General features: G+C 33.8%; 1 protein-coding gene across 1 annotated transcript; it reads right to left on the bottom strand.

Annotated features, from left to right (window-relative positions):
* Positions 1–266: 266 nt before the first annotated feature.
* LOC148620593 (WAP four-disulfide core domain protein 18-like) lies at positions 267–2,790 on the bottom strand. The gene is made up of 3 exons (XM_088573910.1): positions 2,645–2,790; positions 1,060–1,205; positions 267–331 (listed from the first exon to the last, which is right to left on the bottom strand). The coding sequence occupies exons 1-3, from the start codon at positions 2,702–2,704 to the stop codon at positions 313–315; spliced, it is 225 nt and encodes a 74-aa protein (XP_088430036.1). The 5' UTR covers positions 2,705–2,790; the 3' UTR covers positions 267–312.
* Positions 2,791–16,218: the final 13,428 nt, after the last annotated feature.

Genomic DNA, 16,218 nt, shown 5'->3' with positions numbered 1-16,218 from the left:
ACTATTTTTTTACCCCACACGGGGTTTGCAAAAAAATATACTTTTATCTCCTTGTTACAATTCAAACTTTTTGTAATGACACGCCAATACAATTTGCTTTACCATTTGATCAAAAAGAGAGCTGCATTATTGTTCCCAGATTATTATCGGATTTATACACACTCGCAATATAACTACTGACCCTTGATCGAACAAAAAATAAATGTATGTATTACGTGCTACTGATGCATGCATTAATTTGTGTTACTTAAAGTGATACTCTGATGTTTATTACTCTTTGTTTATTAAAGACAAATCACTGTATTCATTGGATCATCCAAGTTTGTTGAATCTAAAAGAAAACAAACACCAGTCTTTAATATTGCTCTACTTTTTAGAGACTCCTTTTAAATAAAATATTTCACAATATACGCCTAACGAAGTAGTGAAACAATGAACAAAAGGCATGATTTTGCTTAAAATAGACAAAACACCACAAACAAAAATAAGTTCACTGACAAAATAAATATGGATGATATATTTAAGAAATATTTAAGCGGGAAACCAATAATTCTTGCATGCAAGTGTGCATCTTAGGGTACGCGTCCTCTCGTTGTCCAGATACACGTCGATTTATTCGAATCATGTGACTTTCATGTGAACGTAAACATACAAAAACTACATTTTTGTGATAAATATATGGTTGCATAATGAATATGTTCACATAAATTTGGAGGCATGCTAGATCACATTTAGCCCAATATTGGCTTTACAATGGACTGTTAATACCACATTTAATAACTATTGAATTTACATTTTAACTAGTATGAAATTAATTTAATTTCTCATTGATAGTATTAGTGCAAAACATCAACAATCTACAAAAAAGCTGCTAAAAGTCCCTTAATATGAAGTGTACGTTAAGAAATCACAAACTATATTATCAAATCAGTGATCGAATAAGTTTGTCTTATAATTATCTTGCAAAAAAATGTTTTCAGTTATAAATAAAAACGAAAATGTAACAATGCATTCAATTCGCCAAAAGACGACGAAATGTTGCCAACAAGAATCACTTACCCGGAGTATGGATAAATTGGCCGAGTGCAAACGTGACCACATCCATTGAAGCAACATTTGAAATGAATTGCACATTGGGAGTCATATCTACACTCATCTAAACATACTCCTCCATTGGTTGGGGGCGGACAAAATCCGGGTTTTTGCTACAATATAAATATTTGTATTAATTGATTGACAGCTATCTCGCGTCCTTCCGAAATTACTTTAAAAATTGAGTAAAATGTTAAAAATCACAGGAATGTATTCCAGGTACAAAGACAAGACAGGGAAAGGTGTAGCTTATTCATCATGTTTATAGATGTTTCTATATACTGTATTCATAACAATTTTTTTTGTAAGCGTTTGGGTTCTACTTCTATGTTAAACAAAAATCTTTTTTTCAATAAACCATTTTGTGGTTATATGTATAAATACTGTTTTTGCCGATCTCTACATTATAATTGTATATATTTTATTTCTTTTCAGGTTTTTAACCTTAATCAATAAAAGCACAATCCAAATCATCGACAAGACACAACAAAAGCATTTAAAAACACGCACATAATAAACAAGAGCATATTCGCAACCCACGTTCCGTTGGTAGAATGGAGCAGGTGACCCAAAAAATGCCTTAAGTTTCTAATAAAATTGAACACGAAACAACACATTGTGTTATAAGAAATTGATTTAGAAAGATCAAACGATAAAATATCACATAAAAGGAGATGAAGAGAAGACTATAATAAGCTGAACAAATCGGCACAGATTGGAACACCATTACATTTCATGAAATCATGGTAACGACCAGATTCATTTTGTTGTGATGACTCTGGAGCGATATTAGCCATATTATGTCAAATAAAGTTCGCATAGTTTAAGGAAGCTCTGGCATAACGTATGAGTTGTGATATGAAAATTCCATACGTTTACAAAATAAGAAGTAATTGGGCTTTTATTGTTAAGTCATGAGTTTATTCCTTGATATATCTTTAACCTTAGGTACAGGTTTGAGGTTGTCTGTGGAATCCTTCATCTCAAGCATTCTTGGGGCAGATACGGAATTATATCCCGTGTTTGTGATTATTTTAAGGCAAAAATATTTATGTAACTATCGCTCCTTGTTTTTTTAAATTGTACTGCCCTATACGATCCTGGGTTTTCATTTTTACGATATAAGGTACGTGATATATGTATTTAAGACTTCTTCCGACGGTTATGACTAACAAGCATATGGAAATTCATATTAAAATAATTAGATCAACTACCAAATGATCGGCAACAGATAGTATGCATTGCATAAACATCACTAAATTTTAACAGTTGGAGTTTAATAAGAATCTTAAATAAATGACAATGAAAGTTTTATAAATGCAAATCATCTTTATTCGTTTATGTTTTAAGATTTTATTTTAAATTAACTTATTTTCACGAATCAATTTATACAAACTGCACTTTATGAAGAAAAAATATTCGACCAGATATTAAACAGCAAACCTAAAAACTACAATAGTAAAAGAATAAGTACAGTTTTAGCTTCTGTGTGGATTCGTAATTGATTTCACATGATTAAAAAATACATACGAATTTAAATGAAGTGCCTTACCAAGAAAAAACCGTCAACGGCAAAGACTGTCAAAGCCAAGATAAATACAGCGATCGACATTCTGCTGAAGGTAACGAGAATGGATTAAGCACAACATTTAAATAAGTGTAAATACATGTATTTCTTATGATTATTGAATGATATTTGTGTCAAAGATTATGGTTGTTGACATTTATTTGTGTGAATGATTATGGTTTAGTGCTAAACCACTTATCAATATCAATGTTTGATGCTCGCACACTCCCGGCATCATACAACGTTTCTCTTTCAACGATTTGTTATTAACTGAAAAAGAACAAGTAAGTTGGGTAAGAATAAGGTTAACAACAAAATTACCGAACACTAATCCGATCCATAATCAAGTCAAGTACAACAAAATAGATATTACACCACCGGTACTGCGATGGTCCTGACTTGGTACAGGAGTTTCAAACAAAATGGCAGATTCAATCTAACTTTTACAGTGCGCTAAATGTCTCCCTTCCATTGCAGTGTGTCTATACCACAATTCATTAAATAGTATTTGAATGCTATTGTCATAATCGATAATTCAGGGGTCACATCGACACAAAGAACATTTTACAAATAAACAATCATTACTCATTGTTTTAGAAGAAACTGAGTTTTTTCAACCAAGGACTGATAGTATATATTTTTCAACGAAATACAGACAACCACGCCAATTGATATACCTATGTGGGAACAATATTATTTGACTTGTTACTGCATAACAATATATCCCATTAGACTTCTGACACGTGGAACTATCACTCTGTTAATGAAAGCTATAATTTTATATAGGCTAGTTGGCCAAGTGGTCTAGAGGGTTGGATTTACTGCAAGTGGTGTTGCTATAGATGTCAGAGCAGAGAACGAGTCCGAACTAATAATCAAGAGAACCAAGTTTCTAGTGGAAATCAAAATAATGTTATCAAGGGACAGAGGCCAGACATGGAAAACAGATACTCACAACAAAAAACATAGAATAACCAAAATAAGACATACAAAGTAACAGAGCAACTCGGACTAGTAAACAGAGGAAGCATGGATATGGTGCATCGGTAGGGTACGCGTCCTCAGATTTTCTAGAGACATAAAAAGCTAAGTCCGGGGTAAAGATTGAATAGCAAAAGTAGCACCATGGAATTCACTCAATACTCGGTAATTTTTTGCTTTTGCATCGAAAATTTGCAGCTTTGCACCAATTCCATAGTTTGGGTATACCATGTAGATTTGTATGTATATATGTACATGTATCCTATCATCAACATACTGTTTACATCCTAGACGTACATTCTATATGTCTAAATGTAGAATTCCCAAATGCCAATATACTTCTTATATATATATATAGAAGGGTCTGAAAAATTCCCAACGATGTTAGAACTGTAAAATTTGCGAAGATATTCACACTTAATCAAGGGAAAAATCTATGGGACCAAGATTAGATATCGACATTAAAGTTCAAAAACATTAAAACAGAAGGACAAATGAGATACATCTTAAACAAAAACAGCAAAATGTAAACAAAAATAGAAAACAATGACGTTCTATGCACAGAGAGAATACAACAAAATAAAAGAATAATCAAGGGATCCAAGATTAGAGGGGAAATCAAAGGCACGCAATCCAGGGACAAAAACTAGACATGGAAAAACAGACAATCACAATATTGAACATGAAGTAATACATACTAAGTAACAAAAGTAAATGAGCAAATTGGACTCTACTTATAACTTGGAACATGGATCGTGTGCATCGGGAATGTAGGCGACCTCTGTTTTTCCAGAAACAACCGCTAAGATGCTGTTCAAAAATCAATTCCGGGGTAGACGAAAGAGGAAAGGAAAACCATGACATGTTGGACAAATCACTTCTTATGGTGCAGATGGGTGCACCGTAACGATCCAAGAGTTTATGATTACGAGCATAAAACTTCCGTTGTGATGACTTCAATCTTGTAGCAATATAATCTTGTTTCAGAAGCCTTATATTAGGAAGTCTAGCGCGATACTTAAGTCTACGTCTACGTAGTAACGGCGAGCTCTGGCATAACGTATGAAAACTCCATACGCAGATGCTGAATGGATGTTACGACAGATGAAAAGAAAGTTGATAATTCTAAATGAAAAATCGTCACGTTTGTCGTTAAGAATGGTCAATAGTTTTCCTTTACCATCGATTGCTAATTGTAGGTCAGGATATGAGGCTGACTTCACAGTGTCTGTAGTTTTCCTTTACCATCGATCGCTAAGTGTAGGTCAGGATATGAGGCTGACTTCACAGTGTCTGTAGTAGATTTGTCTGTGAAGTCAGCCTCATATCCTGACCTACAATTAGCAATCGATGGTAAAGGAAAACTATTGACCATTCTTAACGACAAACGTGACCATTTTTCATTTAGAATTATCAACTTTCTTTTCATCTGTCGTAACATCCATTCAGCATCTGCGTATGGAGTTTTCATACGTTATGCCAGAGCTCGCCGTTACTACGTAGACGTAGACTTAAGTATCGCGCTAGACTTCCTACTATAAGGCTTCTGAAACAAGATTATATTGCTACAAGATTGAAGTCATCACAACGGAAGTTTTATGCTCGTAATCATAAACTCTTGGATCGTTACGGTGCACCCATCTGCACCATAAGAAGTGATTTGTCCAACATGTCATGGTTTTCCTTTCCTCTTTCGTCTACCCCGGAATTGATTTTTGAACAGCATCTTAGCGATTGTTTCTGGAAAAACAGAGGTCGCCTACATTCCCGATGCACACGATCCATGTTCCAAGTTATAAGTAGAGTCCAATTTGCTCATTTACTTTTGTTACTTAGTATGTATTACTTCATGTTCAATATTGTGATTGTCTGTTTTTCCATGTCTAGTTTTTGTCCCTGGATTGCGTGCCTTTGATTTCCCCTCTAATCTTGGATCCCTTGATTATTCTTTTATTTTGTTGTATTCTCTCTGTGCATAGAACGTCATTGTTTTCTATTTTTGTTTACATTTTGCTGTTTTTGTTTAAGATGTATCTCATTTGTCCTTCTGTTTTAATGTTTTTGAACTTTAATGTCGATATCTAATCTTGGTCCCATAGATTGTTCCCTTGATTAAGTGTGAATATGTTTGAATTCCATAATTTGATTTGACAGAAATGTTTTATTACGATCGTATGATTGCTTTGTCACTTTAACATTTCCAGTACATACAAATGTTACCACAGAAAGTCTGCTACTTTATTGGGGAATATATGTGTCTTATAATGCCAAACACTCAAGGATGTAGTGGAGGGGAATGTTTAACGTTTCAATTAGTGTATTAACTAAAACAACTCATTCAAACCAAACATTACTGATTGTACATCATGTTGTCAGAAACATTCTGACAAAAAAAAGCAAGACTATATCATAATTAAAGTTGCACCTACATGAGATGAATCATGTTTCAGAGTATAAGATTGTTTCAACACATTCATCATTACATGTATATTAAGGATAACAATAGCACGTGTTATTTTTGACAAAAAATAAAAAGTGTCTTTATAAGTAACAGCCCATATAAAACTCAGACACTGCCTAAAGAAGAGGTGATTCATGGTGTAGAAATAGATGCCATCTGCAAACGCTACAGTTTTATATTATGTCTTTTCTATGCAGATCAGTATTATTGATGAAAAAACATACATGAAAATCAACCGAATCAAACTTAATAAGGAACAATAAATCTTGCGAACTGCCAAATCCATAGCTAATCTATATATTCTGTGTATATCTATAGTGCAACAATGAAATGAAAATTTTTTTTATGAGGTCTGCTAAGCTTCTAAACAAAAATTAACTCCTCGGATTTTTCCCACGCCTAAATTACTTCCTGTATGATTTGAAATAACGACTTCTATTCAAGAATAAGGAAGATAATAAACCTCTTCTATTGTGTATTTTAGCATGCATGTTCATGTAATTCAAACGGAACAGATACCATTTAAAAAAAATTGTTTTCTTTGGAAAATAAATCGTGATGTTATATCCGTTTTGAATTGCAATCACAAGACTAATTAGCAAACCATTGTGGTGAGAGTAATATGCACTGACGTGTCCTCTTGGTTATATTAAGAAGGGTAACCAACTAATACAATTATTAGAACATGGCTTGAACAATTAAAATATATCTGTTTTATCAAAACTTTGGAAATTAATTGGAGTACATGTACTTAAGTAGATGAGAAGACGAAATTGTTTTCAATTTATCATTTACAACTATGACGTTGCATGTTTTATCACATTCGAGTCAGTCAATGTAAGTAACTTGCGGTACATTAATCAGAACAAATATATAGACCTGTTTATTGTGCATACTTGGTAATACCAGCAAAAGTGTTTATTATGTTAGAGTTCGTTTAACTAAATAAGGAGCATTAATGAACACAAATAAGTGTGTGCTTTATTTATGGTAAGGCATCAGTGACCAATGATGAAAAATTCGTATTGTGGCGGTACATTTGTCGTGGCATTTATTAAATCAACCAACATTCAAACAAGATTTAACCAACCAACATTCAATCATGCAATATTCAACTAACATGTCAATCATTAAAATAATGAGGTTTGTAATGGAAAACTGAGGGTTATCCAACAGTAAAGTAGAATAAATCAAACTGCCGTGCGATCCATGACAGTAAAATGGTAAATTGCACTATAAATATAATCTTCACTGTAATTGATGTCCATCAACGGCTTTTAGAATATGTCTTTATATAATTACGCAGGACATCTTGTGATACCTGAATGCCGTGACGACTGTTTTATGTGCTGCTATTGTATATCCATACTGAAAGTATAAATACAAGGCAGAAAATACGTTCACAACAGGAAGTAGAGGGAGGGAGAAATTTGTTCAGTCCTCTCCTCTTGACAGTTCAATTAAGAATGACTGACTTCCTCGTGTATAGAAGCAATTTCGAGCTCGCCCAATACGCATGACTTAGGTGTGATCGATTTGAAATATACAAGGCTATGTGAAATGTTATTTTAGAATTGACTATAAAATGCCTTTCATGTATCGATTTAACATACAAATACCGCGTCCGAGTAATAGTAATAAACAAATTTAATTTGCTGAAAGTAAATTCAAATATATATATATATAGAGAGAGAGAGAGAAGTATGAAAATTCCCCACGATATATATATATATATATAAATATAGCTTTCGCTGGCAGGGTCATTCCTCCTCGTAGGATTAATCTAGGGCTGTAACTTAGTAAACGATGTATGGTAGTACAGTGTTGCCATAGATGTCACAGCGGTACGAGTTCGAGTCGCAAATTTGACAGTTCTAATATCGTTGGAAATTTTTCAGACCTTTCTATACGTTTATATGTCTTCCCTGTATCGATTTGATCCGATGGAGCAGTGTAGCGAATAGAGTCGTCACATTCTGAGACGTTTGTATATATATATATATATATATATATATATATATATATATATATATATATATATATATATATATATATATATATATATATATATATATACACAATAAGTTTGCTGGTTGGTAGATTCCTTTAGACTTTATATATATATATAAAGAAGTGTATGATTAAACTAGCAATAGATAAGTGAGAAAGCCAACCTTTTCCTAAGTAGATAAGTTTGTCGGAAATGTGTCAAAAAAAGACTTGGTAATAGACCCAAGCCTGTATTCAACAATCGTGAGGCACTTGAATGCCTTTCCTCATTACATAAAAAATGTGTTATTGTCCATGGGGACAAAATTTCAAATAACATTGTATTTGTTTTTAAAGCGCATTAAGTAGCTTTATTAAAGAATTGGGCATTGATAGTAACACCCCATGTAATGGCACATACAAACGTACTACTGTTGATAAAGATGAAATCCTTAATAAGCACAATTTACCGTCAATATATCCACCTAAAGATAAAGGTGAATACAGAAACAACCTGTGCTGTATTTTGTTTTACCTACACCTTGCATTTGATAACAGTGTTCATCTCAGCACTAAGATGTATGATAAAAAAGACCATTATAGTTTTAATATCATATATTTTCCGGACCTGTGCAGCAATATCCTATCATCTCATGCATATGGCGTTTATATTTCACAATTGATTCTCTACCCTAAAGCAAGTACTAACTACTCTGATTTGAACGCCATAAATATCTGCGTAATAGCCTCCTAAATAAAGGGTATGGGGAAATTCGTCTTACAAGGTCTCGCACCAAATTTTTTTTAGATATCAGTCCTTGGTTGACGAATACTCAGTTTCTAAAACAATGAGTAATGGTTGATGTTTTTTTTATAAATTGTTCTTTGTGCTGATGTGACCGCTGATGAACCGATTATGACAATAGCATGCAAATGCTTTTTAATAACAACTGGTATAGTCACGCCACACTGTAAGAGGGAGGATTAGCACACTGTAAAACCAAGATTAAAACCACCATTTCGTTTGAAGTGCATGTACCAAGTCAGGACCAATGTGGTATAAGCTGCGCCGGTGGTGTTATATATCTATTTTGAACGATTTATGTATGATTGACTTCGTTATGAAACGGAGTAGTGATCGGTATTTTTGTTATTATTCTTATTTAGCTCATTGTCTTCTGGGAGCCCATATAGCACTGCAAGGAAGTAAACCTCACATGATACTTTTGGAGCTATTTGTGTAAATATGCAGCTTTTAGGTAATGTTGTTTTTTTTCTTTTTTCCATAAATCTATATAACAATGTAATTCCTCAATAACAATATAATCTTTATACAAAATAAAATATCTAATTTGAAATAAAAAAAAAACAAGAATCAATTAGCACACAATTACAATATACTCATTGATTCGATTGATATAATTTCTGTTTGACTAAACCCGTCTGCAGCACAGTACCGCTAATAATACATTTTGCCGTTTTTTTCTACAATGACCCGAAGTCCATGTATAGTTATCGCTCCGTAGAGTTCGCTCAATAAACTATGACTTTGAAAACTAGTATTTCATATAATATTATGATCATGATCAATAAAAACAGTTTTTTGTTTTTTTTTTTATTCTTAAAATCAAGTTAGTGATCATGTGTGACGTCAGTGGATGCGTTTATGAAACCATACATATGCATTTTATAGTATTCATATCATTCACAAGATTTAATGTCTTCAATTTACTTAATTATGGGAAATATTCTTGTACAACATCCGAGTATCAATTTGGCGCCTATCCACAGCAACCTATTTACCTGACTCAGTCCAAAGTTAAATATAAATATTTGACCAATTAAGGTTAGATCAGTGGGAAAATGGGCAGTTAAATAACAGTAACATTAAAAGTTAAAACTTTAAAATAAACGTAGAAGACATTGAAACAGACGCTCAGGAAATTCAATATTTGCAAAAACAAATTAAATTACGTATATATCTAAATTGAACGACCATAGGTAAACAGTTTTGCTTCATCAGAAAAGTAACATATACCGCACTTTTCAAGTCACGCTACAAGATTGAAGTCATCACTACAGAAGTTTTATAGTCGTCATCATGAACTCGTGGATCGTTATGGTGTATCCATCAGCACCATGAAAACTGATTTATTCAACGGGTCATAGTTTTCCTTTCCTCGTTTGTCTACCCCGGACTTGACTTTTTATGAGCAACTTGGCGGGTGTTACTAGAAAAGTAGAGGACGCTTACCTTACCGGTGCACCTTGTCCATGCTACCAGTTTTTAGTGGAGTCCGAGTTGCTCATTTACTTTTGTTACTTTATATATATGATTTTAGTTACTTTATGTTCTTTGTTGTGTATGTCTGTTTTCCATGTCTGGTCTTTGTCCCTGGATTACATTCTTTTGATTACCGCTATAATCTTGGTTCCCTTGATTACTCTTTCAAGTAATATTGTTTAACTAGTTATGAAACATGCAATGTCAAAAATTACAATAAACAAATAATAGAGATAACCTCAATAATCGGGATAGGATAAGAGATTAACACTACAACAACGGTACTATTTACCATCCTACAAACAGTCCCGTTCTAAGTAAAAACTATCTTAGGGAAAGAAAGGAGTACTGGATACGCAGACTAGGTACTGCAATACCTTACGGATGCAATGACAACATCAAAAGTATAGGAAACCTTTCAAGCCAATATAACAATAACATAAATGTGATGAACTTATTTGACAAAAATCCAAGACGGGAAAAGAGTCATGGCCATCGCCATTATACGTCACCTAAGTTACATGATGTCTCCATAGATGGTCTTCCTTTCATACAAAAACCTCTTGGACTTCATCACATTAGAACCAAACTTTATTCTATACCTCTCACTCTACTACACTCCCTTTATAAAACAAGTCTTGCCACTCCTGTTTTTGACCTCACCTCATCATTATACAGACTTGTTGCCATCACTTTGGATATTGGTTTCCACAGACTCTTTAAACCAGTTTGTGTGAAAAGTCAAGATGAAGAAAAACGATCATTTCTTCCACTACCGTTTGTCAACAAAGGTATAGATGCAATTAATTTGGCTAATATCCTCCATCACAAAAACGTTACCAACAAAATTCCCCCATATTTCAAAGACAAATCCATACCAATTATTTCATATTCCTATACTTCACCCATCGCATCCAAAATTTTCAATTATAACAGGCTATTGCAAAACCTCGAGATTGAGGACTTCAAAGCTATACCACCTGACTGTTCTTGCAAAACTTCTCCATTCAAATATGGACCATGTCGTTACGAGGGATTTAACCATTATCGAAAACAAATCTCTGCGTAAAATCCTTTCTAAAGGTCGCAAGTACCGTGAACCACGCTCCATAAATTGGAATTATAACTTGAAAGTTCTTATGGATGCCGTCGAGGACTATGCAAGAAAATCGATAAAACGAGAACAAGAAGACATTGATTCTCTGTCAGAGTGGTTGAAGGCCGTGAGGTCTTTAATTTTGAAACGAATGAAAGTTTTAAGTAGGTCAATGAATGCCAAGGCTACGTCAGTTTTCAAAGACCCCGATGTAGCAAAAACATTGTCTACTATACATGACAAGTATGTTGTCGTACCAGCAGACAAAGCCCAAAACAACATTGTTTCTGTCTACAAAACGTTTTATATCCAATGTTTATTATCAGAAGTAGACGTAGAAAATAATAGCAGTGATAAAACCTACATTGCTACCACTCTTTCCAAAGAAGAGATTGTGGAAAACCATAAATCTGTGCTATCCTCTTTTGGTCTCTCTACCAACGACGATGATTGTGATTTACCGTCTATGTACTGGATTCCTAAACTTCACAAGAATCCATACAAACAACGTTTCATAGCTGGATCTGCAAAATGTACCACCAAACCTCAAAGAGGGTCTTCAGTCCTACCACAACACTTGTTACTCTCGTAGTGGTATTAATTCAATGTGGATCCTGAAAAATTCAAACGATCTTTGGGAGACATTCAGTTCAAGACTATTATATGAATATAATAGCATTAAAACCTATGATTTTTCAACACTGTATACTTCTATTCCCCATACTCAGTTAAAACCCCGACTTAAAAACAATATACATCGTTGTTTTTCCAAAAAAGATGGTACACCTAGATACAAATATATAGTTCTTGGTAGAGATTCCTCATACTTTGTAAGAAATAATTCCAAATCATCTTCCAAATATACAGAGGAAGATGTTTACAAAATGCTGGAATTTTTAATCGACAACATATTTGTCCAATGTGGTGGACGTGTTTTTCAACAAACGGTCGGCATTCCAATGGGAACAAATTATGCTCTTTTACTAGCTGACCTATTCCTTCACTCTTATGAGGCTGACTTTATAGCTGATCTGATCAGAAAGAAAGATTATTGTTTGGCTAGATCCTTCAATTTCAGTTTCCGCTACAGATGACATGTTATCTTTAAACAATCCTAATTTCGGGGATTTGATACATCGCATCTTCCCAAAAAGAACTTGAGATAAAAGATACTACAGACACTGTGAAGTCAGCCTCATATATTGACCTACACTTAGAAATCGATGGTAAAGGAAACTATTGATCAAACATTACGACAAACGTGATGACTTTTCATTCAGAATTGTCAACTTTTCTTTCATCTGTGGCAACATCCCTTCGGCTCCTGCGTATGGAGTGTTCATATCACAACTCATACGTAATGCCAGAGCTTGCCGAAACTACGCAGACTTTTTGTATCGCGCTAGAACTCTAACAAATAGGCTTCTAGAACAGGGTTATGTTGCTACAAGATTGAAGTCATCACTACAGAAGTTTTATGGTCGTCATCATGAACTCGTGGATTGTTATGGTGTATCCATCAGCACCATGAAACCTGATTTATTCAACGGGTCATAATTTTCCTTTTCTCGTTTGTCTACCCCGGACTTGACTTTTTATGAGCAACTTGGCTGGTGTTTCTAGAAAAGCAGAGGACGCTTACCCTACCGGTGTACCTGGTCCATGCTCCCAGTTTTTAGTGGAGTCCGAGTTGCTCATTTACTTTTGTTACTTTGTATGTATGATTTTAGTTACTTTCTGTTCTTTGTTGTGTAAGTCTGTTTTCCATGTCTGGTCTTTGTCCCTGGATTACATTCTTTTGATTACCGCTATAACCTTGGTTCCCTTGATTACTCCTTCTAAACCCCTTAATAATGCAAATCTAACGTCAACATCACAACCAACCGAAATATCGTTCAATTATTATCCCACTGCAATGCATGTAATTGAACGGTCAGAGTTCTATAATGGTATATACATTGTATCTCCTTTTTTACGTCACAATTCGTGTGGGAATAAAAAAAAGTTAGAGTGTGATTCCAAACGAAAAAGGTTTTATTCAATTGATGTTTTTGAAAATGTTTTATACATGCCAAGGCTATATCACATTACAAATTTATAAAATAGAATGCATAAAATTGCTTTTGAACATAAAAATATTTTCATGTTTTAATGTACTTAATTGTTATGCTTATTTTGTCAAAATTTTCATGAAAATCTTTTTAAGAATATTCCTCAAAGATGGTACACACATATATTTTTAAGGGCCTGCTTTGTTAAAAACTTTATCGTTGAAATATGTTATAAATCGGTTTATCACATGTAATATTAATTCAAAGAATTTTTAGGAAATACATGTAGCTGATGGTGCATTATTTTTGCTGTCCCAAACAAGTTTTTTTTTAACAATTTTGGGTGAATAGATGATTATAAACACTAAATCTCCACTTACTGAAAATTCACAGTGATAATATAACAAATGGTCAGTATAAGTGCAGTGGACTGCTGAGGATATGCAGAACTCAAATGGGCCTAGAGGGTCTACTGCTATATTATATGTCACCGGAAAGATAAATCAATGTAGTTTTCAAATATCATTCCTTTCTAACTCAAAGCTGGTAAAATTTTCTACCATTTCGCATTAATTTGAGGACGAGTCAACGATCAATCGCCCCAATACACTGTGATAGAGGAAAATTGGTTGCACTTTAGTGTATTTTCAATGATTAAGAGATTATAAGACATCGTATGACATTACATTGTATATACATAAATATTCTGTATTGAATAACAAATAAAATAAACACAACGTTATTCATTCGATTTGCAACATGGGCTTTGCAAAATGAGTTTGATGTTACAAATTTTCAAACATCAAATCTATTTATTGTACTAAAATTGTACTATACGAAATTTGAACAGACAAACGTGAAATATCGCGTTTACCTTATGTTTTGGCGAAAAGACTTAAGATTTTCATTTTTATATTATTAATATTTTTGTCTTTGATGTTGTTCATCGTTAATTTAACTGTGTGCCAACTAATGGTTGTAATGCAATAACTTCTGCAGGGGCGGATCCAGACACTTTGAAAAGGAGGTGTGCCAGCCGGGATTCCTCAGAAAAAGGGGATGCTAAGACATTATTTACCTCTTTGTCAACCCTTCACATGATTATTTTCAATAAAAAGGAGGTGTCACACCCTGCACCCCCTCTGAGTCCCCCACTGTTCCGAACGGATTAAACTAAACGAGTTGATTAAAGCAAACCAGATCCTTGTAAACGTACAACGCTGTTGTTAAGGAAGATCAGATGCAATAGTATTTTTTTTTGTTTTTTTTCTTCTCAAAAAGACTTCATTTTAGAAGCCGAGAAGGACACAATGGTTGTTAAAAATATTAGTTCAACGGAAATTTCATTGTCCAGGGCAGGGGCTGGTAAAAATTATTAGAAAAAAAGAGGGACTCTGATCAAGACGTTTATATACATGGGTACAATCTATCATTTACTATGTACAATATAAATTAAAGGAAGCTTACCCTACCGGTGCACATGGTCCGGTCCATTCCCCTAGTTTTTAGTGGAGTCCGAGTTGCATGCTCATTTACTTTTGTCACTTTGAATGTATTTTTTTAGTTATGTTATATTCTTTGTTGTGTGTGTCTGTTTTCTTTGATTGGTCTTTGTCCCTGGATTGAATTCTTTAGATTTCCGCTAGAAACTTGGTTCCCCTGGTTAATCTTGTTATAAGCGTACTTTTTTGCGACTTAAACATGTATGTACAGAGCAGTTGTAGTATCGTATCTTCTGTTGTCATTTTGTGGCAAAGTAGAAAAATTGTTTTGAACATATACAATGTCATGAATTTAAATTTCATGCAGCAAACCACGTCTGTCTGCTTTACGTTAAAAATGAATAAGTGAGCTAGTTTATGATTTATTTTTCTCATAAATGTTAAGTCTGTGGTAGAAAAAAAGAGGAAAGGGAATCTATGACACGTTGAAAACGTTTATCATTGTGTAGATGGTTGCCCCATAACTACCCGCGATTTTATTATAATGGCCATATAAATTACGCAGAAATATCTTCAATCGTCTGACAACATTCTGTTGTTGCAGAAGAATTATTTAAAGAGGTCTGGAATGATACAAAAAAGCAATGTAGTTACGACAAACTGTAGCATAACGTAACGTGATATGAAAAGTCCATACAAAAATGTTGAAAGATTAGATGAGACCATAGTTACTTTAGATGAAAGGAAAGTTGATAATACCGAATGTAAAGTCATCACGTTTGTCGTATAATTCGGTCACGAGTTTTCCTATTTATTCGATCTTTTAGTGTAGGTCAAGATATAAGGCTGACTTCACTGTGTCTGTAATATCCTGTATCTCAAGTTCTTTAGGGTAGATGTGATGTATCAAATCCCCGAAACTTGGATTGTTTAACAATAATACGTTATCTATATAGCAGAAACTGAGATTAAAGGACCTCGATAAACGATGTTTTTTTCTTTTTTTTTTAAATCAGATACAATAAACGTACTGACTTATCGTTCATTATTTTCAATGTTCCTTTCATCTGTGGCAACATCAGTACGACACCTGCATCTTGAGTTTTCATATTACGGTTCATACATTCCGCCAGAGCTTGTCAAAAGTACATAGACTTATTGTACCCTGCTAGACTTTTGCGAAAGGGTTATGCGGTGTCAGAAAAAAAATCACTACATAAGGTTTAAAGAGTAATCAAGGGAACCAAGGTTATAG

This window comes from Perna viridis, chromosome 3 (assembly GCF_037379345.1).
Source record: "Perna viridis isolate PV_CMFRI_1.1 ecotype Kerala chromosome 3, ASM3737934v1, whole genome shotgun sequence".
NCBI classification, from domain to species: Eukaryota; Metazoa; Mollusca; class Bivalvia; order Mytilida; family Mytilidae; genus Perna; species Perna viridis.
This window is presented reverse-complemented; position numbering and strand designations above follow the sequence as displayed.